At 40.6% G+C, this 25,668-nt stretch overlaps 2 protein-coding genes and 1 pseudogene across 17 annotated transcripts in view; all 3 read right to left on the bottom strand.

Moving 5' to 3' along the window:
• Nucleotides 1-25,668, bottom strand: part of LOC132862894 (protocadherin gamma-C5-like) — a 212,980-nt gene that overhangs the window by 133,835 nt on the left and 53,477 nt on the right. The window contains exon 1 of one of the 16 annotated variants that reach the window (XM_060895252.1): nucleotides 3,692-6,213. The exons of 12 other annotated variants lie outside the window; for them this stretch is intronic. In XM_060895252.1, coding sequence (XP_060751235.1) covers nucleotides 3,692-6,100 — 2,409 coding nt within the window. In that variant the 5' untranslated portion in view covers nucleotides 6,101-6,213. Of the gene's footprint in view, nucleotides 1-249; nucleotides 2,765-3,691; nucleotides 6,214-25,668 lie in introns of those variants that run through there. 3 more of the 16 variants (XM_060895279.1, XM_060895242.1, XM_060895268.1) reach the window with 3 other exon arrangements.
• On the bottom strand, nucleotides 10,163-13,873 carry LOC132863639 (protocadherin beta-16-like). The gene is made up of 3 exons (XM_060896566.1): nucleotides 12,911-13,873; nucleotides 10,796-12,310; nucleotides 10,163-10,231 (listed from the first exon to the last, which is right to left on the bottom strand). Exons 1-3 carry the CDS (start codon nucleotides 13,730-13,732, stop codon nucleotides 10,163-10,165), a joined length of 2,406 nt encoding a protein of 801 aa, XP_060752549.1. The 5' UTR covers nucleotides 13,733-13,873.
• On the bottom strand, nucleotides 18,291-24,890 carry LOC132863642 (protocadherin Fat 4-like; annotated as a pseudogene).

Genomic DNA, 25,668 nt, shown 5'->3' on the forward strand with positions numbered 1-25,668 from the left:
ACTATATAGTATAATGTTGGACACAAGCTTCATACCAAATATAAAGAAGCAGATGCAGAAGATCTGTTTCATCAATAAAAATCTACAATTGAACCTAAACAGAGACTTGTTATTCTCAATAATGTTTAAAAAAGTCAAAATGCCGACTGGTAATTGAGAGAAAAGGGTATGTTCATGTTTAATTTCACCACTAAAAAAAAAAAAATATGCATACGAATCAGAAATAAGGACAGGATGCAGTTTGCTCACCTCATCATCATCTGCTGTATTATTAAGTGTAATCAAGCTTGTAGCTAAAGCCTCATTTTGGCCCTTTATCAGAGTTCCACCAGCAGCAAGAGTGCTGTCATTGTAAGATGTGATGAACTTGAAGTCACTGGTACGTGATCCTGTCGTTAGATACGTGTCATAATTGTAAGAACTGCGGAGAGTTCCAGCTCCCTCCACCTCTGCATAGTTAGGAGGGAGATACGCACTGGGAATGGCGACCGCTCCATCAAACAACAGTCTAGGCTTTCTCCTGTGGCAAAACCTCACAGCCAGGATCAGAATAATGAAAGTCAGAAAGAAGGTGGAAACGGAAACTAGCGCGATGATCAGATAAAAAGTCAGTTTGGAATTGTTCTCCTCATAAGTCATGTCTTTAAGTTCAGGAACTTCGGCAAGATTATCAGAAATAAGTAAATATACAGAACAGGTAGCAGAGAGAGGCGGCTGTCCGTTATCTTTCACAGAGATGACAAGGTTCTGTTTCATGCTGTCAGATTCAGTAATGTCCCTCTGAGCCCTGATCTCTCCACTATGGAGACCGATAGTGAAAATTCCTGGATCGGTAGATTTTTCTATCTGATACGACAGCCACGCGTTCTGTCCAGAGTCAGCATCCACAGCGATCACTTTGGAGACCAGAGAGCCAGAGAGAGCAGCTTTAGGGACCATCTCAGTCATTAAAGACTTTCCCTCTGGAGCAGGGTATAATATCTGTGGAGAGTTATCATTCTCATCTGATATGAACACACTCACAGTCACGTTGCTGCTGAGTGGAGGAGAACCGTTGTCTCTGGCTACAACCTGGACTTTAAAGTTTCTGAACTTTTCGTAGTCAAATGACCTCACAGCCTGGATCACTCCTGTATCTGAGTTAATGGATAAAAATGAGGTCACTGGAAGAGAGTTTATCTCACTGGACACCAGAGAATACAGTACTGTACCGTTCTGCCTCCAGTCTGGGTCTCTTGCTGTAACAGAACTAATAGAGGTTCCTGGTTTGTTATTTTCCATTACATATGCAGTGTAGGATTGCTGTTCAAATACAGGTGGATTGTCGTTCACATCAGATACAGTTAAATGAACGGTTATTGATGAGGATAAAGATGGAGATCCTTCATCAGTAGCAGTGATTGTTATGTTATAATCTGATTCTTTCTCTCTATCGAAAAGATTTGTGTTTATTAGAGAATAATAGTTCTTAATAGATGGATTTAATTTAAAAGGAACATTTCCCTGAATTAAACAACGGATCTGTCTGTTATTTCCTGAATCTTTATCCTGAACATTAATTATTGCTACTTCCGTGCCTACAATTACATTCTCAGGTAGAGGATTATTCAGAGATTTAATAATAATTTTAGGAGCATTATCATTGACATCAGTAATCTCTATAATAACACTTGCAGTCGATGCTAAACCAGATCCATCTTTAGCCTGTACTCCAATTTCATAATACTTTTCCTCCTCATAGTCGATTTCTCCATTTACCTTAATTTGTCCAGTGAGCTTATTAATCATAAACAATTGTGCTGCGTTATCCGGAATGTGACTAAAATCATATGTGACTGCACCGTTTGCTCCTTCATCTGCATCTTCTGCACTCACAGTAACGACTTCTGTTCCTATCGGTGCGTTTTCAGCTAAAACGACTTTATATACAGGCTGACTGAACACCGGAACATTATCATTAGCATCTAGCACAGTGATGTGTATAACAGCAGTCCCTGATCTCGGAGGAATCCCGCCATCCACTGCGGTAAGAATCAAGTCAATATCTTTCTGTTTTTCGCGATCAAGCTCTTTATCCAGAACAAGTTCCGCGTATTTCCGTCCGTTTTTATTTTCTTGTACAGACAAAACAAAATGGTCGTTCTTCTGGAGCGAATAGTCATTTACGCCGTTTTGCCCGATGTCAGAATCGTGAGCTTCATCCAAACGGATGCGCTGCCCTTTAACAGCGGACTCGCGGATTTCAAAGCTAATACGTTCATTAAGAAATTTTGGCGCGTTGTCATTAATATCCTGAATATTCAGAGAAAGACGATGTAGTTCTAGCGGATTTTCTAAAACGAGTTCATAATTCAGGATGCAGTTTAATCTCGAACCACAAAGCTTTTCCCGGTCTATTGTCTCTGAGACGATCAAATCTCCTGTATTTAAATTAATATCCACATACCGCTTGCTGCTATCCTCTGTTTCAACTCGGGCTTTTCGTGCTGATAATTTTAACGCATCCAGTCCGAGATCCTTTGCTACGTTTCCAATAACATACCGATGTTTCATTTCCTCCTGCACTGTGTAGCTCAGATCTCCAGCGACGGTGCTCTGGCTGACGAAAAGAGCTGAAAATAATCCTAATATTACACAAGATACAGCTCTAGACCTCATAATCTCAAAGCTTGAATTCATAGTCCCGACTTCAAAAATATAACAGAAATAAGCAGTTCAAAAAGATATTTTCGTAGACTGGGGATGTTTTTCCTAATAAAGACGTATTATGTCTCGATGCGAAAGCGTTTTTGCTGCAAGACTGTCCTCTGATTACATATTTAAACGAAGGCGGTGTGCGGTTCTCTCTGTTTCCTGCAGGTGAAGAGCGACACTCTGAGCATCTTTCAATTATTACACTTTCACTGAACCGACTCTCTTGAGCTGTATCCAGCCTTCTAGCAGTAGTATCGAAATGAAGTATAAATCATTGTTGTTTAGAAGCTGCATTGTTTGTGACTCACTGGAAAGACGAAACGCACAGGCTGCTTCAAACCTCTGTCCAAAGGTCCAGTGCAGTGGTTCTCCAGACCTCTTACTGACTAGATAAATAACATATAAGTATTCTGGTCTTTGAAGACTTACATTTTGAAAGTTTTGTAATAACACTAAAAATGTCACCTTATATACATAATAACCATGCAGTAAAATATTTTGGACGTTATATTTTTTCCACCTTACTGTAAGGAGATTATGTATTCAATTAAATGTTTCTACATGCAGAAATAGTAAAGGTTACACTTTTCTCGATTTTTTTTTCCAAAAATCTAGAATGACTATATGCCAACAAGTGAGAATGTGAGAGAAAATACCTCAGTCAGTGGTCTGTGTTTGAAAAAATAATGAAAATGTCAAACTCCTGTGAGATGAGTCAGTACCTGTCATGCTTTGAAGAGTAATGGAGATCGGAAATTATTTAACAACCTCTTTAGATATTTTGTTATTAAGCACCAGAATTGTAAGTGTAACAGATCATTTGCAGTGGAAACAATTTTAGTGGGCCTGTAGCACATGTATTAGCCAATAAATCCCAAAGAGCACTTTTTATAATCAATGATTAGTGACAGTAATTAGACATACAGAAATTCAAGGATGAATCACAAAATTGATACCATCATCACAATCAGATAAAGGGACAATTATATTTTCTTACCTCCTCTCCTTCCCCTGTATTATTAAGTGTAATCAGGTTTGTTCCTAAAGTGTCATTTTGGCCCTTTATCAGAGTTCCACCAGCAGCAAGAGTGCTGTCATTGTAAGATGTGATGAACTTGAAGTCACTGGTACGTGATCCTGTCGTTAGATACGTGTCATAATTGTAAGAACTGCGGAGAGTTCCAGCTCCCTCCACCTCTGCATAGTTAGGAGGGAGATACGCACTGGGAATGGCGACCGCTCCATCAAACAACAGCCTGGGCTTTCTCCTGTGGCAAAACCTCACAGCCAGGATCAGAATAATGAAAGTCAGAAAGAAGGTGGACACGGAAACTAGCGCGATGATCAGATAAAAAGTCAGTTTGGAATTGTTCTCCTCATAAGTCATGTCTTTAAGTTCAGGAACTTCGGCAAGATTATCAGAAATAAGTAAATATACAGAACAGGTAGCAGAGAGAGGCGGCTGTCCGTTATCTTTCACAGAGATGACAAGGTTCTGTTTCATGCTGTCAGATTCAGTAATGTCCCTCTGAGCCCTGATCTCTCCACTATGGAGACCGATAGTGAAAAGTCCCGGATCGGTAGATTTGACTATCTGATACGACAGCCACGCGTTCTGTCCAGAGTCAGCATCCACAGCGATCACTTTGGAGACCAGAGAGCCAGAGAGAGCAGCTTTAGGGACCATCTCAGTCATTAAAGACTTTCCCTCTGGAGCAGGGTATAATATCTGTGGAGAGTTATCATTCTCATCTGATATGAACACACTCACAGTCACGTTGCTGCTGAGTGGAGGAGAACCGTTGTCTCTGGCTACAACCTGGACTTTAAAGTTTCTGAACTTTTCATAGTCAAATGACCTCACAGCCTGGATCACTCCTGTGTCTGAGTTAATGGATAAAAATGAGGTCACTGGAAGAGCGTTTATCTCACTGGACACCAGAGAATACAGTACTGTACCGTTCTGCCTCCAGTCTGGGTCTCTTGCAGTAACAGAACTAATAGAAGTTCCTGGTTTGTTATTTTCCATTACATATGCAGTGTAGGATTGCTGTTCAAATACAGGAGGATTGTCGTTCACATCAGATACAGTTAAATGAATGGTTATAGATGAGGATAAAGGTGGAGATCCTTCATCAGTAGCAGTGATTGTTATGTTATAATCTGATTCTTTCTCTCGATCCAGCATGCTTGTAGTTACTAAAGAAAAGTAGTTTTTGATGGATGGGTTTAATTTGAAAGGAACATTTTGCTGAATATAACAACGGACCTGTCGATTATCACCCGAATCTTTATCTTGTACATTAATAATGGCCACCTCAGTGCCTTCTACAGTGTTCTCAGGTATTGGGTCGTTTAATGATTTAAGAATAATTCGAGGTTCATTGTCATTGACGTCAGTGATGTCTATGATAATTTTAGCAGATGATACTAGGCCAGGATTGTCTTTAGCCTGAACTCTCATTTCAAAATATTTTATATCCTCATAATCGATGTTTCCACTCACCGTGATCTGTCCAGTAATTTTATCAAGAGAAAATAATTTTCCTGATTTATCAGATAAACGGCTGAGCTCATAGGTGACGTCACCATTGGCTCCTTCATCAGCATCAGTCGCGCTGACTGTAATCACCTCCGTGCCTAAAGGCGTGTTTTCAGCTAGACTCACTCTGTACACAGGTTGACTAAACACAGGAATATTGTCATTGGCATCCAGAACAATAACGTGTATTACTGCTGTCCCTGATTTCGGTGGATTACCGCCATCAAATGCGGTAAGAATTAAATTCATGTCTTTCTGCTTTTCACGATCGAGCTCTTTCTCCAGGACCAATGTAGCGGATTTTCCTCCGTCCGCGTTCTCGTGCACAGATAAAATAAAATGATCATTTTTTTCAAGTGAATATCCTTGAACTGCATTAAGACCTGTGTCCAAATCATGAGCTTCCTCCAACGGGAAACGCTCGCCTTTATCAGCCGACTCTGTAATTTCAAAGCTGATGCGCTCATTAGGGAAAACGGGAGAGTTATCGTTTACATCCTCAATCTGCAGTGAAATGCGATGCACTTCAAGAGGATTTTCCAACACAAGCTCGTAATTAAGAAAGCAAGAGATGATTGAGCCGCAAAGCTCCTCTCGGTCTATTGTTTCCGCCACGACCAGATTTCCACTACTCAGATTAATGTCGCAGTACCGTTTCGCGCTGTCCTCTGTCTCCACCCGAGCTTTACGAGCTGATAAACGTTTACCATCAATTCCGAGATCCTTTGCTAAATGTCCAATCACATATTGACGTTTCGTTTCCTCCGGAACAGTGTAGCTCAAATCTCCACGTACAGGATGAAGAAAAATGGAAATAAATCCGAGAGACAATAATACCGAGATTAATCCCATGATCGTGTCCATTCTAGCAACATTAAAATGCCCAACCACTGTGTTATCAATGTATCTAATTACTGTCGAGTATTCAGCATTTTCACTAACAAAAAAATCTCCAAATGCAGCAACGTTTGTCTGTCAGGAGGAGCTGAAAGACGACATGAAATGGGTGGAGATGTTGATCATCTTTTACTCCGTAGGTGAACAGCGACGCTTTGAGCATTTTTGGTACATTACAGTGTGCTCTTTCAAGTCGTTATCTCCAATTGAACTTATGTAGAAATAAACGAATTAATTAATTGACAGAAACTGTTCATTTCCATAATATATAAAAAAAATTGTAATTATAATAATTCTAGTTGTCATCTGTAACCTATAATTAATTATTTCTCCAAAATGAAGTTAAAGCTGTCTGTGATTAAACAAAGCAGTTTACTGTCTCATATTTTTAAAAACTTTGATAACATCAAAGTTTGAAATCTAAAAACTCTTCCAAGAGGAAATAAACTTTACATTTATGTGATATACTGGAAGTATAGTCATGGTTACTAGTGCATACTTACAAAAGCTGATTAAGGATTTTTATTTAATTTAATCTTATTTTTATTTTGTTTTATTTTAATTTGCTTCACGGTCTTTATTTATTTGTTTTTATTTGAACTTTATTTTTATTCATATCATTTTTTTGCATATATTGATGGGACAATTTTTATGTTTTAATACAAAGGTTTAATTTTATATTTTGTTACAATGGCCACTTAATATCAGTTACAAAGAACAAGTGAAGAAAATGTATACATGTCTTGTATTTAAAGTTCATTAACAAATTTATTTTTGTTTGTTTTATCATTCTTAACTCCTTGAATTTAAATCTAGCCATGGGGGTCACAGTCCAGTGACTTCTGTGCCGGTCCCAAGCCCGGATAAATAGAGAGGGTTGCGTCAGGAAGGGCATCCGGCATAAAACATTGCCAAATCTAATCATGCGAGTTGACAATAAGAATTTCATACCGGATCGGTCGAGGCCCGGGTTAACAACGACCGCCATCGGCGCCGTTGACCTACAGGGCGCCGGTGGAAATTGGGCTACTGTTGGTCGAAGGAGTAGAGGACGGAGGAGAGTGCACAGACAGAGAGAGAAGAGGAAAGGTAAGAGTGTAGGACTGAGAATAGGGACTCTGAATGTTGGTACTATGACAGGGAAAGGTAGAGAGCTGGCTGATATGATGGAGAGAAGGAAGGTGGATATACTGTGTGTACAGGAGACCAAGTGGAAGGGTAGCAAGGCTCGTAGTATAGGAGCAGGATTCAAGCTGTTTTATTATGGTGTGGATAGTAAGAGAAATGGGGTAGGTGTGGTCCTGAAGGAGGAGTTTGTGAGGAATGTTCTGGAGGTGAAGAGAGTGTCAGACAGGGTGATAAGTCTGAAGTTAGAGATTGAAGGGGTGATGTTGAATGTTGTTAGTGGTTATGCCCCACAGGTAGGTTGTGAGTTAGAGGAGAAAGAGAGATTCTGGTGTGAATTCGATGAGGTGATTGAGAGTATTCCCAAGGGTGAGAGAGTGGTGATAGGAGCGGATTTTAATGGACATGTTGGTGAGGGGAACACAGGTGATGAGGAGGTGATGGGAAAGTTTGGAGTTAAGGAAAGGAACCTTGAAGGACAGATGGTAGTAGACTTTGCTAAGAGGATGGACATGGCTGTGGTTAACACGTATTTTCAGAAGAGGGAGGAACATAGAGTGACTTACAAGAGTGGAGGTAGGAGAACACAGGTAGACTACATCCTTTGTAGAAGAGGCAATCTGAAAGAGATTAGTGACTGTAAAGTGGTAGTGGGAGAGACTGTAGCCAGACAGCATAGGATGGTGGTGTGTAGGATGACTCTGATGGTCTGTAAGAGGAAGAGGTCAAAGATAGAGAAGAAAACTAAGTGGTGGAAGCTGAAAAAGGAGGAATGTTGTGAGGAATTTAGACAGAAGTTGAGGCAGGCTCTGGGTGGTCAGGTAGTGCTGCCGGATGACTGGGAAACTACAGCAGAAGTGATCAGGGAGACAGGGAGAAAGGTGCTGGGTGTGTCATCTGGAAGGAGGAAAGAAGATAAGGAGACTTGGTGGTGGAATGAGGAAGTTCAGGATAGTATACAGAGGAAGAGATTAGCCAAGAAGAAGTGGGATATGGACAGGACTGAAGAGAATAGACAGGAATACAAGGAGTTACAGCGCAGAGTGAAGAGGGAGGTGTCTAAGGCCAAGCAGAAGGCATATGATAAGTTGTACACTAGGTTAGACACTAGAGAAGGAGAGAAGGACTTGTACAGGTTAGCTAGACAGAGGGATCGAGATGGGAAGGATGTGCAGCAAGTTAGAATTATTAAGGATAGAGATGGAAGGGTGCTCACAAGTGAGGAGAGTGTACAGAGGAGATGGAAGGAATACTTTGAGGAGCTGATGAATGAGGAATATCAGAGGGAAAAAAGAGTAGAAGGGGTGAACTCTGTGGAACAGGAAGTAGATAAGATTAGAAAGGATGAAGTCAGGAAGGCCTTGAAGAGGATGAAAAGTGGAAAGGCAGTTGGTCCTGACGACATCCCGGTAGAGGTCTGGAAGTGTCTAGGAGAGGCAGCAGTGGAATTTTTAACTAGTTTGTTCAACAGGGTTTTAGAAAGTGAGAGGATGCCTGAGGAATGGAGAAGGAGTGTGTTAGTGCCGATCTTTAAGAATAAGGGTGACGTGCAGAGTTGCAGCAACTATAGGGGGATAAAGTTGATGAGCCATACAATGAAGTTGTGGGAAAGAGTAGTGGAAGCTAGGTTAAGGAAGGTGGTGGAAATTTGTGAGCAGCAGTATGGCTTCATGCCGAGAAAGAGCACAACAGATGCAATTTTTGCTCTGAGAATGTTGATGGAGAAGTATAGGGATGGTCAGAGGGAGTTGCACTGTGTGTTTGTAGACTTAGAGAAAGCGTATGACAGGGTGCCAAGAGAAGAGCTGTGGTACTGTATGAGGAAGTCAGTAGTAGCAGAGAAGTATGTCAGAGTGGTGCAGGACATGTATGAGAGGAGCAAGACAGTGGTGAGGTGTGCTGTAGGTCAGACAGAGGAGTTTACAGTGGAGGTGGGACTGCATCAGGGATCGGCTCTGAGCCCCTTCCTGTTTGCTATAGTGATGGACCAGTTGTCAGAGGAGGTCAGACAGGAGTCTCCTTGGACGATGATGTTTGCAGATGACATTGTGATCTGTAGTGAGAGCAGGGAGCAGGTGGAGGAAAACCTGGAGAGGTGGAGGTTTGCGCTGGAGAGAAGAGGAATGAAAGTCAGTCGTAGTAAGACTGAGTACATGTGTGTGAAAGAAAGGGAGGGAAGTGGAATAGTAAGGTTACAGGGTGAAGAGGTGAAGAAGGTACAGGAGTTTAAGTACTTGGGGTCAACAGTCCAGAGTAATGGAGAGAGTGGGAAAGAAGTAAAGAAGCGAGTGCAGGCAGGTTGGAGTGGGTGGAGAAAGGTGTCAGGAGTTCTGTGTGATAGGAAAATATCAGCAAGAATCAAGGGGAAGGTGTACAGGGCAGTGGTGAGACCGGCCGTGCTGTATGGTTTAGAGACAGTGACACTGAAGAAGAGACAGGAGTCAGAGCTTGAGGTAGCCGAACTGAAGATGTTGAGGTTCTCTTTGGGTGTGACAAGATTGGACAGGATTAGGAACGAGTACATCAGAGGGACAGCCCATGTTGGACGTTTGGGGGACAAAGTTAGGGAGGCGAGATTAAGATGGTTTGGACATGTTCAGAGGAGGGAGAGTGAGTATATTGGTAGGAGAATGTTGGACATGGAGCTGCCAGGCAGGAGGCAAAGAGGAAGGCCAAAGAGGAGGTATATGGATGTAATTAATGAGGATTTGAAGCTAGTGGGTGCAAGTGTTGAGGATGCAGAAGATAGGGTTAGGTGGAGAGAGATGATTCGCTGTGGCGACCCCTGAAGGGAAAAGCCGAAAGAAGAAGAAGAACTTATTGAATTTAAATATACTATCAGCGCTGATTACATACGACAGAGAAATGTTGCTGGTAATAGGAAAGCGACTGCACAAGCTATGTTTAGTTTATCAGACCTGGATTATCTCCTGTGTTTGAGTTCACACCACTGAGGTCCATCAACATTGGAATCTAGTGATCAGCACAGCCAGGGGGAGAAACAGTTACAAACCGGGATGAGGCAATAAAGGTGTCAAGTGGATGAGTGAAGCATAATCTATTTCCAAACCAAGTCACAGATCAATGTGGGAAAAAATTAATTAAACTGTACAAGCTGTTGGAGACAAACCAGTAGAGGCCATATCCTATGTCTAGTCTGGACTGCGCAAAAAGTGTGTAACAAATCTGTAGAAACTAATCTGAAGTGCAAGGTGACATTTTGCACATGAGCATCAGAATACTGAACCGTATACAGGCTTTAGCATAGTAAAGTCAATTTGAATAGAAATCTGCCAGTAGCATGTCTACTAGATAATAATTTATTAAGGTAACATTTCGTAAATAGAACTGCAGAAACACATAACCAGAGGGACATCGATCACAGTGTGTGTCTGAATGCAGAATAATCACAGCTTAAATGAAGACAAGCACTGTTGTACCAAAAAGCAAAGAGAAAGCAAATTAATACAGTCTTTGCAATTCCACTTAAGGAAGAAAACAAAGCAAGAAGTGAAGGGAAAGACACATATTTCTTACCTCATCCCCCTCTCCTGTGTTAGTAAGTGTAATAAGGTTTGTTCCTATAGTGTCATTTTGGCCCTTTATCAGAGTTCCACCAGCAGCAAGAGTGCTGTCATTGTAAGATGTGATGAACTTGAAGTCACTGGTACGTGATCCTGTCGTTAGATACGTGTCATAATTGTAAGAACTGCGGAGAGTTCCAGCTCCCTCCACCTCTGCATAGTTAGGAGGGAGATACGCGCTGGGAATGGCGACCGCTCCATCAAACAACAGTCTGGGCTTTCTCCTGTGGCAAAACCTCACAGCCAGGATCAGAATAATGAAAGTCAGAAAGAAGGTGGACACGGAAACTAGCGCGATGATCAGATAAAAAGTCAGTTTGGAATTGTTCTCCTCATAAGTCATGTCCTTAAGTTCAGGAACTTCTGCAAGATTATCAGAAATAAGTAAATATACAGAACAGGTAGCAGAGAGAGGCGGCTGTCCGTTATCTTTCACAGAGATGACAAGGTTCTGTTTCATGCTGTCAGATTCAGTAATGTCCCTCTGAGCCCTGATCTCTCCACTATGGAGACCGATAGTGAAAAGTCCCGGATCGGTAGATTTGGCTATCTGATACGACAGCCACGCGTTCTGTCCAGAGTCAGCATCCACAGCGATCACTTTGGAGACCAGAGAGCCAGAGAGAGCAGCTTTAGGGACCATCTCAGTCATTAAAGACTTTCCCTCTGGAGCAGGGTATAATATCTGTGGAGAGTTATCATTCTCATCTGATATGAACACACTCACAGTCACGTTGCTGCTGAGTGGAGGAGAACCGTTGTCTCTGGCTACAACCTGGACTTTAAAGTTTCTGAACTTTTCGTAGTCAAATGACCTCACAGCCTGGATCACTCCTGTATCTGAGTTAATGGATAAAAATGAGGTCACTGGAAGAGAGTTTATCTCACTGGACACCAGAGAATACAGTACTGTACCGTTCTGCCTCCAGTCTGGGTCTCTTGCAGTAACAGAACTAATAGAAGTTCCTGGTTTGTTATTTTCCATTACATATGCAGTGTAGGATTGCTGTTCAAATACAGGAGGATTGTCGTTCACATCAGATACAGTTAAATGAATGGTTATAGATGAGGATAAAGATGGAGATCCTCCATCAGTAGCAGTGATTGTTATGTTATAATCTGATTCTTTCTCTCGATCCAGCATGCTTGTAGTTACTAAAGAAAAGTAGTTTTTGATGGATGGGTTTAATTTGAAAGGAACATTTTGCTGAATATAACAACGGACCTGTCGATTATCACCCGAATCTTTATCTTGTACATTAATAATGGCCACCTCAGTGCCTTCTACAGTGTTCTCAGGTATTGGGTCGTTTAATGATTTAAGAATAATTCGAGGTTCATTGTCATTGACGTCAGTGATGTCTATGATAATTTTAGCAGATGATACTAGGCCAGGACTGTCTTTAGCCTGAACTCTCATTTCAAAATATTTTATATCCTCATAATCGATGTTTCCACTCACCGTGATCTGTCCAGTAATTTTATCAAGAGAAATAATTTTCCTGAATTATCAGATAAACGCTGAGCTCATAGGTGACGTCACCAGTGAGATAAGTAGGCACGCGTTGTATGTCGTAGTTCAGCTTCATTCAGCAGCTGAATATTTATGTCCAGGGAGGAAAGATTTTGTATTCTATGTATGTGATGGTCAACAGCGACGCTTTCAGCATTTTCTTTTTATTGCATGTGTAAAGTAATGCTCAAATAACTGCAACAATGACTGCTGATAAAAACGTTTTTAAACCGAAACCGAAAAATTCAGGAACATGCTTTATTTCAACATTTTTCACTGTCCTGCATTTTGTCTGTTTAATACTCTATAAAAGAATAGTCACTTAAAAACAGTGATAACTAAAACAAAAAATTGAGTAATTTTGTTATGTTCTCAAATTGGTCGTGTCTATCAGGAGTTAAGGAATTGTTTAAAATTACATATACATATGCATTAATTATTTATATATAATATATTAGTTTAATATATAATATATAAATTGCATTCTTTAAAGATGTTTAAAGGTATGATTGAATTATCATTATGCAAATGATTTAAAACAAAGATTATTATGACGTCACCATTGGCTCCTTCATCAGCATCAGTCGCGCTGACTGTAATCACCTCCGTGCCTAAAGGCGTGTTTTCAGCTAGACTCACTCTGTACACAGGTTGACTAAACACAGGAATATTGTCATTGGCATCCAGAACAATAACGTGTATTACTGCTGTCCCTGATTTCGGTGGATTACCGCCATCAAATGCGGTAAGAATTAAATTCATGTCTTTCTGCTTTTCACGATCGAGCTCTTTCTCCAGGACCAATGTAGCGGATTTTCCTCCGTCCGCGTTCTCGTGCACAGATAAAATAAAATGATCATTTTTTTCAAGTGAATATCCTTGAACTGCATTAAGACCTGTGTCCAAATCATGAGCTTCCTCCAACGGGAAACGCTCGCCTTTATGAGCCGACTCTGTAATTTCAAAGATGATGCGCTCATTAGGGAAAACGGGAGAGTTATCGTTTACATCCTCAATCTGCAGTGAAATGCGATGCACTTCAAGAGGATTTTCCAACACAAGCTCGTAATTAAGAAAGCAAGAGATGATTGAGCCGCAAAGCTCCTCTCGGTCTATTGTTTCCGCCACGACCAGATTTCCACTACTCAGATTAATGTCGCAGTACCGTTTCGCGCTGTCCTCTGTCTCCACCCGAGCTTTACGAGCTGATAAACGTTTACCATCAATTCCGAGATCCTTTGCTAAATGTCCAATCACATATTGACGTTTCGTTTCCTCCGGAACAGTGTAGCTCAAATCTCCACGTACAGGATGAAGAAAAATGGAAATAAATCCGAGAGACAATAATACCGAGATTAATCCCATGATCGTGTCCATTCTAGCAACATTAAAATGCCCAACCACTGTGTTATCAATGTATCTAATTACTGTCGAGTATTCAGCATTTTCACTAACAAAAAAATCTCCAAATGCAGCAACGTTTGTCTGTCAGGAGGAGCTGAAAGACGACATGAAATGGGTGGAGATGTTGATCATCTTTTACTCCGTAGGTGAACAGCGACGCTTTGAGCATTTTTGGTACATTACAGTGTGCTCTTTCTAGTCATTATCTCCAAATGAACTTATGTAGAAATAAACGAATTAATTAATTGACAGAAACTGTTTATTTCCATAATATAAAAAAATCGTAATTATAATAATTCAAGTTGTCATCTGTAACCTATAATTAATTATTTCTCCAAAATGAAGTTAAAGCTGTCTGTGATTAAACAAAGCAGTTTACTGTTTCTTATCTTTAAAAACTTTGATAACATAAAAGTTTGAAATCTAAAAACTCTTCCAAGAGGAAATAAACTTTACATTTATGTGACATACTGGAAGTATAGTCATGGTTACCAGTGCATACTTACAAAAGCTGATTAAGGATTTTTATTTAATTTAATCTTATTTTTATTTTGTTTTATTTTAATTTGCTTTACTGTCTTTATTTATTTATTTTATTTGAAATTTATTTTTATTTATGTAATTTTTTTGCATGTATTGATGGGACAATTTTTATGTTTTAATACAAAGGTTTAATTTTATATTTTGTTACAATGGCCACTTAATATCAGTTACAAAGAACAAGTGAAGAAAATGTATACATGACTTGCATTTAAAGTTCATTAACAAATGTATTTTTGTTTGTTTTATCGTTCTTAACTTATTGAATTTAAATCTAGCCATGGGGGTCACAGTCCAGTGACTTCTGTGCCGGTCCCAAGCCCGGATAAATAGAGAGGGTTGCGTCAGGAAGGGCATCCGGCATAAAACATTGCCAAATCTAATCATGCGAGTTGACAATAAGAATTTCATACCGGATCGGTCGAGGCCCGGGTTAACAACGACCGCCATCGGCGCCGTTGACCTACAGGGCGCCGGTGGAAATTGGGCTACTGTTGGTCGAAGGAGTAGAGGACGGAGGAGAGTGCACAGACAGAGAGAGAAGAGGAAAGGTAAGAGTGTAGGACTGAGAATAGGGACTCTGAATGTTGGTACTATGACAGGGAAAGGTAGAGAGCTGGCTGATATGATGGAGAGAAGGAAGGTGGATATACTGTGTGTACAGGAGACCAAGTGGAAGGGTAGCAAGGCTCGTAGTATAGGAGCAGGATTCAAGCTGTTTTATTATGGTGTGGATAGTAAGAGAAATGGGGTAGGTGTGGTCCTGAAGGAGGAGTTTGTGAGGAATGTTCTGGAGGTGAAGAGAGTGTCAGACAGGGTGATAAGTCTGAAGTTAGAGATTGAAGGGGTGATGTTGAATGTTGTTAGTGGTTATGCCCCACAGGTAGGTTGTGAGTTAGAGGAGAAAGAGAGATTCTGGTGTGAATTCGATGAGGTGATTGAGAGTATTCCCAAGGGTGAGAGAGTGGTGATAGGAGCGGATTTTAATGGACATGTTGGTGAGGGGAACACAGGTGATGAGGAGGTGATGGGAAAGTTTGGAGTTAAGGAAAGGAACCTTGAAGGACAGATGGTAGTAGACTTTGCTAAGAGGATGGACATGGCTGTGGTTAACACGTATTTTCAGAAGAGGGAGGAACATAGAGTGACTTACAAGAGTGGAGGTAGGAGAACACAGGTAGACTACATCCTTTGTAGAAGAGGCAATCTGAAAGAGATTAGTGACTGTAAAGTGGTAGTGGGAGAGACTGTAGCCAGACAGCATAGGATGGTGGTGTGTAGGATGACTCTGATGGTCTGTAAGAGGAAGAGGTCAAAGATAGAGAAGAAAACTAAGTGGTGGAAGCTGAAAAAGGAGGAATGTTGTGAGGAATTTAGACAGAAGTTGAGGCAGGCTCTGGGTGGTCAGGTAGTGCTGCCGGATGACTGGGAAACTACAGCAGAAGTGATCAGGGAGACAGGGAGAAAGGTGCTGGGTGTGTCATCTGGAAGGAGGAAAGAAGATAAGGAGACTTGGTGGTGGAATGAGGAAGTTCAGGATAGTATACAGAGGAAGAGATTAGCCAAGAAGAAGTGGGATATGGACAGGACTGAAGAGAATAGACAGGAATACAAGGAGTTACAGCGCAGAGTGAAGAGGGAGGTGTCTAAGGCCAAGCAGAAGGCATATGATAAGTTGTACACTAGGTTAGACACTAGAGAAGGAGAGAAGGACTTGTACAGGTTAGCTAGACAGAGGGATCGAGATGGGAAGGATGTGCAGCAAGTTAGAATTATTAAGGATAGAGATGGAAGGGTGCTCACAAGTGAGGAGAGTGTACAGAGGAGATGGAAGGAATACTTTGAGGAGCTGATGAATGAGGAATATCAGAGGGAAAAAAGAGTAGAAGGGGTGAACTCTGTGGAACAGGAAGTAGATAAGATTAGAAAGGATGAAGTCAGGAAGGCCTTGAAGAGGATGAAAAGTGGAAAGGCAGTTGGTCCTGACGACATCCCGGTAGAGGTCTGGAAGTGTCTAGGAGAGGCAGCAGTGGAATTTTTAACTAGTTTGTTCAACAGGGTTTTAGAAAGTGAGAGGATGCCTGAGGAATGGAGAAGGAGTGTGTTAGTGCCGATCTTTAAGAATAAGGGTGACGTGCAGAGTTGCAGCAACTATAGGGGGATAAAGTTGATGAGCCATACAATGAAGTTGTGGGAAAGAGTAGTGGAAGCTAGGTTAAGGAAGGTGGTGGAAATTTGTGAGCAGCAGTATGGCTTCATGCCGAGAAAGAGCACAACAGATGCAATTTTTGCTCTGAGAATGTTGATGGAGAAGTATAGGGATGGTCAGAGGGAGTTGCACTGTGTGTTTGTAGACTTAGAGAAAGCGTATGACAGGGTGCCAAGAGAAGAGCTGTGGTACTGTATGAGGAAGTCAGTAGTAGCAGAGAAGTATGTCAGAGTGGTGCAGGACATGTATGAGAGGAGCAAGACAGTGGTGAGGTGTGCTGTAGGTCAGACAGAGGAGTTTACAGTGGAGGTGGGACTGCATCAGGGATCGGCTCTGAGCCCCTTCCTGTTTGCTATAGTGATGGACCAGTTGTCAGAGGAGGTCAGACAGGAGTCTCCTTGGACGATGATGTTTGCAGATGACATTGTGATCTGTAGTGAGAGCAGGGAGCAGGTGGAGGAAAACCTGGAGAGGTGGAGGTTTGCGCTGGAGAGAAGAGGAATGAAAGTCAGTCGTAGTAAGACTGAGTACATGTGTGTGAAAGAAAGGGAGGGAAGTGGAATAGTAAGGTTACAGGGTGAAGAGGTGAAGAAGGTACAGGAGTTTAAGTACTTGGGGTCAACAGTCCAGAGTAATGGAGAGAGTGGGAAAGAAGTAAAGAAGCGAGTGCAGGCAGGTTGGAGTGGGTGGAGAAAGGTGTCAGGAGTTCTGTGTGATAGGAAAATATCAGCAAGAATCAAGGGGAAGGTGTACAGGGCAGTGGTGAGACCGGCCGTGCTGTATGGTTTAGAGACAGTGACACTGAAGAAGAGACAGGAGTCAGAGCTTGAGGTAGCCGAACTGAAGATGTTGAGGTTCTCTTTGGGTGTGACAAGATTGGACAGGATTAGGAACGAGTACATCAGAGGGACAGCCCATGTTGGACGTTTGGGGGACAAAGTTAGGGAGGCGAGATTAAGATGGTTTGGACATGTTCAGAGGAGGGAGAGTGAGTATATTGGTAGGAGAATGTTGGACATGGAGCTGCCAGGCAGGAGGCAAAGAGGAAGGCCAAAGAGGAGGTATATGGATGTAATTAATGAGGATTTGAAGCTAGTGGGTGCAAGTGTTGAGGATGCAGAAGATAGGGTTAGGTGGAGAGAGATGATTCGCTGTGGCGACCCCTGAAGGGAAAAGCCGAAAGAAGAAGAAGAACTTATTGAATGTAAATAGACTATCAGCGCTGATTAGATACGACAAAGAAATGTTGCTGGTAATAGGAAAGTGACCACACAAGCTATGTTTAGTTTATCAGACTTGGATTATCTCCTGTGTTTGAGTTCATACCACTGAGGTCCATCAACTCTGGACTCTAGTGATCAGCACAGCCAGGGGTAGAAACAGTTACAAACCGGGACGAGGCAATAAAGGTGTCAAGTGGATGAGTGAAGCATAATCTATTACCAAACCAAGTCACAGATCAATATTGGACAAAAAATTTAAACTGTACAGGCTGTTGGACACAAACCAGTAGTGGCCATATCCTATGTCCAGTCTGGACCGTGCAAAGTGTGTAACAAATCTGTAGAAACTAATCTGAAGTGCAAGGTGACATTTTGCACATGAGCATCAGAATACTGAACCATATACAGGCTTTAGCACAGTAAAGTCAATTTGAATAGAAATCTGCCAGTAGCATGTCTACTAGATAATAATTTATTAAGGTAACATTTTGTAAATAGAACTGCAGAAACACACAACCAGAGGGACATCGATCACAGTGTGTGTCTGAATGCAGACTAATCACAGCTTAAATGAAGACAAGAACTGTTATACCAAAAAGCAAAGAGAAAGCAAATTAATACAGTCTTCGCAATTCCGCTTAAGGAAGAAAACAAACCAAGAAGTGAAGGGAAAGACAGATATTCTTACCTCATCCACCTCTCCTGTGTTAGTAAGTGTAATAAGGTTTGTTCCTATAGTGTCATTTTGGCCCTTTATCAGAGTTCCACCAGCAGCAAGAGTGCTGTCATTGTAAGATGTGATGAACTTGAAGTCACTGGTACGTGATCCTGTCGTTAGGTACGTGTCATAATTGTAAGAACTGCGGAGAGTTCCAGCTCCCTCCACCTCTGCATAGTTAGGAGGGAGATACGCGCTGGGAATGGCGACCGCTCCATCAAACAACAGTCTGGGCTTTCTCCTGTGGCAAAACCTCACAGCCAGGATCAGAATAATGAAAGTCAGAAAGAAGGTGGACACGGAAACTAGCGCGATGATCAGATAAAAAGTCAGTTTGGAATTGTTCTCCTCATAAGTCATGTCTTTAAGTTCAGGAACTTCAGCAAGATTATCAGAAATAAGTAAATATACAGAACAGGTAGCAGAGAGAGGCGGCTGTCCGTTATCTTTCACAGAGATGACAAGGTTCTGTTTCATGCTGTCAGATTCAGTAATGTCCCTCTGAGCCCTGATCTCTCCACTATGGAGACCGATAGTGAAAAGTCCCGGATCGGTAGATTTGACTATCTGATACGACAGCCACGCGTTCTGTCCAGAGTCAGCATCCACAGCGATCACTTTGGAGACCAGAGAGCCAGAGAGAGCAGCTTTAGGGACCATCTCAGTCATTAAAGACTTTCCCTCTGGAGCAGGGTATAATATCTGTGGAGAGTTATCATTCTCATCTGATATGAACACACTCACAGTCACGTTGCTGCTGAGTGGAGGAGAACCGTTGTCTCTGGCTACCACCTGGACTTTAAAGTTTCGGAACTTTTCATAGTCAAATGACCTCACAGCCTGGATCACTCCTGTGTCTGAGTTAATGGATAAAAATGAGGTCACTGGAAGAGCGTTTATCTCACTGGACACCAGAGAATACAGTACTGTACCGTTCTGCCTCCAGTCTGGGTCTCTTGCAGTAACAGAACTAATAGAAGTTCCTGGTTTGTTATTTTCCATTACATATGCAGTGTAGGATTGCTGTTCAAATACAGGAGGATTGTCGTTCACATCGGATACAGTTAAATGAATGGTTATAGATGAGGATAAAGGTGGAGATCCTCCATCAGTAGCAATGATTGTTAGATTATAATCTGATTCTTTCTCTCGATCCAGCATGTTTGTAGTTACTAAAGAAAAGTAGTTTTTGATTGATGGGTTTAACTTGAATGGAACAGTTTGCTGAATATAACAATGGACCTGTCGATTATCCTGAATCTTTATCTTGTACATTAATAATGGCCACCTCAGTGCCTTCTACAGAGTTCTCAGGTATTGGGTTGTTTAATGATTTAAGAATAATTCGTGGTTCATTGTCATTGACGTCAGTGATGTCTATGATAATTTTAGCAGCTGATACTAGGCCAGGACCGTCTTTAGCCTGAACTCTCATTTCAAAATATTTTTCATCCTCATAATCGATGTTTCCACTCACCGTGATCTGTCCAGTAATTTTATCAAGAGAAAATAATTTTGCCGAATTATCAGATAAACGGCTGAGCTCATATGTGACGTCACCATTGGCTCCTTCATCATCATCAGTCGCGCTGACTGTAATCACCTCCGTGCCTAAAGGCGTGTTTTCAGCTAGACTCACTCTGTACACAGGTTGACTAAACACAGGAATATTGTCATTGGCATCCAGAACAATAACGTGTATTACTGCTGTCCCTGATTTCGGTGGATTACCGCCATCAAATGCGGTAAGAATTAAATTCATGTCTTTCTGCTTTTCACGATCGAGCTCTTTCTCCAGGACCAATGTAGCGGATTTTCCTCCGTCCGCGTTCTCGTGCACAGATAAAATAAAATGATCATTTTTTTCAAGTGAATATCCTTGAACTGCATTAAGTCCTGTGTCCAAATCATGAGCTTCCTCCAACGGGAAACGCTCGCCTTTATGAGCCGACTCTGTAATTTCAAAGCTGATGCGCTCATTAGGGAAAACGGGAGAGTTATCGTTTACATCCTCAATCTGCAGTGAAATGCGATGCACTTCAAGAGGATTTTCCAACACAAGCTCGTAATTAAGAAAGCAAGAAATTCTCGAGCCGCAGATCTTTTCTCGGTCTATTGTTTCCGCCACGACCAGATTTCCACTACTCAGATTAATGTCGCAGTACCGTTTCGCGCTGTCCTCTGTCTCCACCCGAGCTTTACGAGCTGATAAACGTTTACCATCAATTCCGAGATCCTTTGCTAAATGTCCAATCACATATTGACGTTTCGTTTCCTCCGGAACAGTGTAGCTCAAATCACCACGTACAGGATGAAGAAAAATGGAAATAAATCCGAGAGACAATAATACCGAGATTAATCCCATGTTCATGTCTATTCTAGCAACATTAAAATTCCCAACCACTGTGTTATCAATGTATCTAATTACGTTCGAGTATTTAGCATTTTCACTAACAAAAAAATCTCCAAATGCAGCAACGTTTGTCTGTCAGGAGGAGCTGAAAGACGACATGAAATGGGTGGAGATGTTGATCATCTTTTACTCCGTAGGTGAACAGCGACGCTTTGAGCATTTTTGGTACATTACAGTGTGCTCTTTCCAGTCATTATCTCCAAATGAACTTATGTAGAAATAAACAAATTAATTATTTGCTAGAATCTATTAATTTCTTTAATATAAAAATCGTAATTATAATAATTCAAGTTGTCATCTGTAACCTATAATTAATTATTTATCCAAAATAAAGTTAAAGCTGTCTGTAATTAAACAAAGCAGTTTACTGTCTCATATTTTTAAAAACATTGACAAAAATATATGAATTGATGTAGATGAAAAAAATAGATGGACCATAATTGTCCATAAACTAAAAGGAAATTATTAGAAAAATTCAAATTGTTGTAATTATTCTATCAGTCTGCCAGTAAAACATAAATTATTCATAATTCAAAAACAAATAAATAAATAATTAAAAAAAAAGCTGAATGAAGTGTATAAACTCTTCCTAAAGGAAATAAACTTTAGATTTATTTGATATACTGGAAGTATAGTCATGGTTACTAGTGCATACATACAGGAGCTGATCAAGGATTTTTATTTTATTTTATTTTATTTTATTTCATTTTCATTTGATTTTTTTATTTGTTTTAATGTATTTATTGTTTCATTTTTTTATTTTAAATTTCTTTTTATTTATGTAATGTTTTGCATGTATTGATTTGACAAGTTTTATGTTTAATGCAAAGGTTTAATTTTATATTTTGCTACCATTGCCTCTTAATATCAGTCACAGAGAACAAGTGAAGAAAATTTATACATGTCTTGCATTTAAAGTTCAACATATTTATTTTTGTTTTTTAATCGTTCTTAACTCCTTGAATGTAAATATACTATCAGCGCTGAATAGGTACGACAGAGAAATGCTGCTGGTAATAGGAATGCAACCACAAAAGCTATGTATAGTTTATGCAACACAAACAGGGACGAAGCAATAAAGGAGTCAAGTAGACCAGTGAAGTATCAACAATTACTAAACCAAGTCACAGATCAATGTAGAATGAAATGATTAAACTGAATATCCTTTTGGAATGAAACCAGAAGTGGCCATGTCCTATGTATACTCTGGACCGTGCAAAATGTGTAGCAAATCTGAAGTGACAGGTGACATTCTGCACATGAGCATCAGAATACTGAACCATATACAGCCTTTAGTGTAGTAGAGACACATTTAAATTGAAATCTGCCAGTAGCATGTCTACTAGATAATAATGTATTATTTTAACATTTTGTACATACATGCAAAAACACAATCAGAGGGACATTGATCACAGTGTGTGTCTGAATGCAGACTAATCAAAGCTTAAATGAAGAAAAGAACAAGCAAAGAGAAAGAAAATTAATTCGGTCTTTGCAATTCTGACTAAGAAAGCACATAAACCATGAAGAGTAAGGATGGACACAGTTTTCTTACCTCGTCTCCCTCTCCTGTGTTTGTAAGTGTAATCAGACTCGCACCTAAAGCCTCATCTTGGCCTTTTATCAGAGTTCCACCAGCAGCAAGAGTGCTGTCATTGTAAGACGTGATGAATTTGAAGTCACTGGTACGTGATCCTGTAGTTAGATATGTGTCATAATTGTAAGAACTGCGGAGAGTTCCAGCTCTCTCCACCTCTGCATAGTTAGGAGGGAGATACGCACTGGGAATGGCGACCGCTCCATCAAACAACAGTCTGGGCTTTCTCCTGTGGCAAAACCTCACAGCCAGGATCAGAATAATGAAAGTCAGAAAGAAGGTAGACACGGAAACTAGCGCGATGATCAGATAAAAAGTCAGTTTGGAATTGTTCTCCTCATAAGTCATGTCTTTAAGTTCAGGAACTTCGGCAAGATTATCAGAAATAAGTAAATATACAGAACAGGTAGCAGAGAGAGGCGGCTGTCCGTTATCTTTCACAGAGATGACAAGGTTCTGTTTCATGCTGTCAGATTCAGTAATGTCTCTCTGAGCCCTGATCTCTCCACTATGGAGACCGATAGTGAAAAGTCCCGGATCGGTAGATTTGACTATCTGATACGACAGCCACGCGTTCTGTCCAGAGTCAGCATCCACAGCGATCACTTTGGAGACCAGAGAGCCAGAGAGAGCAGCTTTAGGGACCATCTCAGTCATTAAAGACTTTCCCTCTGAAGCAGGGTATAATATCTGTGGAGAGTTATCATTCTCATCTGATATGGACACACTCACAGTCACGTTGCTGCTGAGTGGAGGAGAACCGTTGTCTCTGGCTACAACCTGGACTTTAAAGTTTCTGAACTTTTCGTAGTCAAATGACCTCACAGCCTGGATCACTCCTGTATCTGAGTTAATGGATAAAAATGAAGTCACTGGAAGAGAGTTTATCTCACTGGACACCAGAGAATACAGTACTGTACCGTTCTACCTCCAGTCTGGGTCTCTTGCAGTAACAGAACTAATAGATGTTCCTGGTTTGTTATTTTCCATTACATATGCAGTGTAGGATTGCTGTTCAAATACAGGTGAGTTGTCATTGACATCAGAAAGTGACAAATGAATCATTTTAGATGAAGTCAAAGCCGGGCTTCCTTCATCTGTTGCAGTGATTGTTAAATTAAAATCTGCAATAAGCTCCCGGTCCACCTCACTAGTTGTTACTATAGAATAATAATTCTTTACGGAGGGATTTAATTTAAAAGGAACATTTTCCTGAATATAGCAGTGCACCTGACGATTTTGTCCAGAGTCATCATCCTGAACATTAATAATGCCCACCTCTGTTCCTGGAATTACATTTTCAGGGAAGGGGTTAGTGAGAGACTTAACAATTATTTCTGGACTGTTATCGTTGACGTCAGTAACGTCTATTACTACTTTTACATCAGAGGCTGAACCTAGGCCGTCTTTTGCTTGTACGCGCATTTCATAGTATGACTCTTCCTCGTAGTCAATTGAGCCAACTATTTTAATTTCCCCGTTAACGTTATTTAATGAAAACAGTCTAGCAGCTTTTTCAGACAGTCGACTAAATTCATATGTTACTTCTCCATTTGCACCTTCGTCTGCGTCAGTAGCGTTGACTTTTACTACTACTGTCCCTACAGGAGAATTTTCCGGCAGGTTTACTTTATACAACGGCTGACTAAACACAGGAGAATTATCATTAGCATCCAGCACAGTAACGTGTATAACTACAGTGCCCGACCTTGATGGATTCCCTCCATCATTGGCAGTCAGGAAGAGCGTAACTTCCTGTTCTTTCTCTCGATCCAGTTCCTTATCAAGTACCAATTCGGCGTATTTTCCTCCATCAGAGTTAGTACGAACGTGTAAGGAAAAATGTCCGTTATTCTGAAGTGAATATCCTTGCACCGCGTTTTGCCCTAAATCGGCATCGTGGGCTTCACCTAAGAAATACGATGTTCCTTTAGCTGCCGACTCGCTAATTTCGAGTTTAATTTTTTCAGTAGAAAAATGTGGATCGTTATCGTTTATATCCTCAATATTCACAAAGACGCTGTGCAGCTCTAATGGCCTCTCGAGCACCAGCTCGTATTTAAGAAGACACGACGCCCGCAAGCCGCAAAGCTCCTCTCTGTCTGCAGGCTCCGACACAATGAGAGCTCCGGTCCTCAGCTCTAGCTCAGTAAAACGTTTACTGACACCATCAGCATCCAAACGCGCATTTCTTGCAACAAGACTTTTAGCATCCAGTCCGAGATCCTTGGCTACGTTTCCGAAAACATGTCCACGTTTCATCTCTTCTGGAATAGAGTAGCTCAGATCGCCATTAGTAAAATGGACCGCAAGAAGGAAACCAAAGAAAGAAAGACAGATCATCAACTCTCTCATCCTCATTGTCTGCACAAAAGATATGTCCAAAATATATAAAGTCCTCTATTTTTGTTTAAAAATCGGCAACAGTTTCGTTTCAGCTCCGAAAACCGGCACGTTAAAGCGCAAATAATTGCATCTGTCTCTTTTTTTTCTGTTGCGCTGAAGGGCGTGATGAGAGTTTAATACAGAAAGCTGGTAAATAGCGACGCAATGAGCATTTACAAAGAACTGCTTCGGTCGAGCAGAAAAGACGTGAATAATAATAATAATAATAATAATAATAATAATAATAATAATAATAATAATAATAATAATAGCAACAACAACAAAGGTACACCATTAAAAAAAGAACCGTTTTCTTTTAAGAAAGAACAGTTTACTTATGGAATATATCATCATTTATTACGTGGTAAAAGTGAAACCACTGCATACGAGACTTCTACGGAACTAAATAACCATTCTATAATCACAGACGTTTTATTAAGATAAAGGAACTAAAAAAATCCCAATCTTTAATCCCTTCATTTAATTCGAGACACTTTCAATGCTACAACAACTAAAAGAATCCGACACTCATTTAAAAACAATACTACAAGAAATGTATTTATTCAAATCACGTTTTGATTAAACGGAATGAAAGTGAAGTGCAACATGAGGTGGAGAAAGAAAAACTAAGAGGGTCGAATCATTTAACATGATCAGTTTCTCTTCAGACATTTAATCGTCTTCACGTTTAATTAGAAGTAAGTTGTGACGTAAAAACAGATGAATGAATTTAAATTATTATACTTTCAAAAATAATTACTAAAAATTGAGATAGCAGTGTTTCAGTGTAATTATTTCGGAAACAAATGAAATGAAAATTAATT

Source organism: Tachysurus vachellii, chromosome 20 (genome assembly GCF_030014155.1).
Source record: "Tachysurus vachellii isolate PV-2020 chromosome 20, HZAU_Pvac_v1, whole genome shotgun sequence".
Taxonomy (NCBI): domain Eukaryota; kingdom Metazoa; phylum Chordata; class Actinopteri; order Siluriformes; family Bagridae; genus Tachysurus; species Tachysurus vachellii.

Bases quoted from the DNA above. Each gene is read 5' to 3' on its own strand.
- LOC132863639 (XM_060896566.1), bottom strand. From the start codon at position 13,732: ATGGACACGATCATGGGATTAATCTCGGTATTATTGTCTCTCGGATTT. The intron at 12,311-12,910 runs GTCATAATAATC...ATTACTGGACAG, and splicing joins ATGAAGGAGCCAATGGTGAC to ATCACGGTGAGTGGAAACAT. The intron at 10,232-10,795 runs GTAAGAAATATG...GCTGATCACTAG, and splicing joins ACACAGGAGAGGGGGATGAG to ATTCCAATGTTGATGGACCT.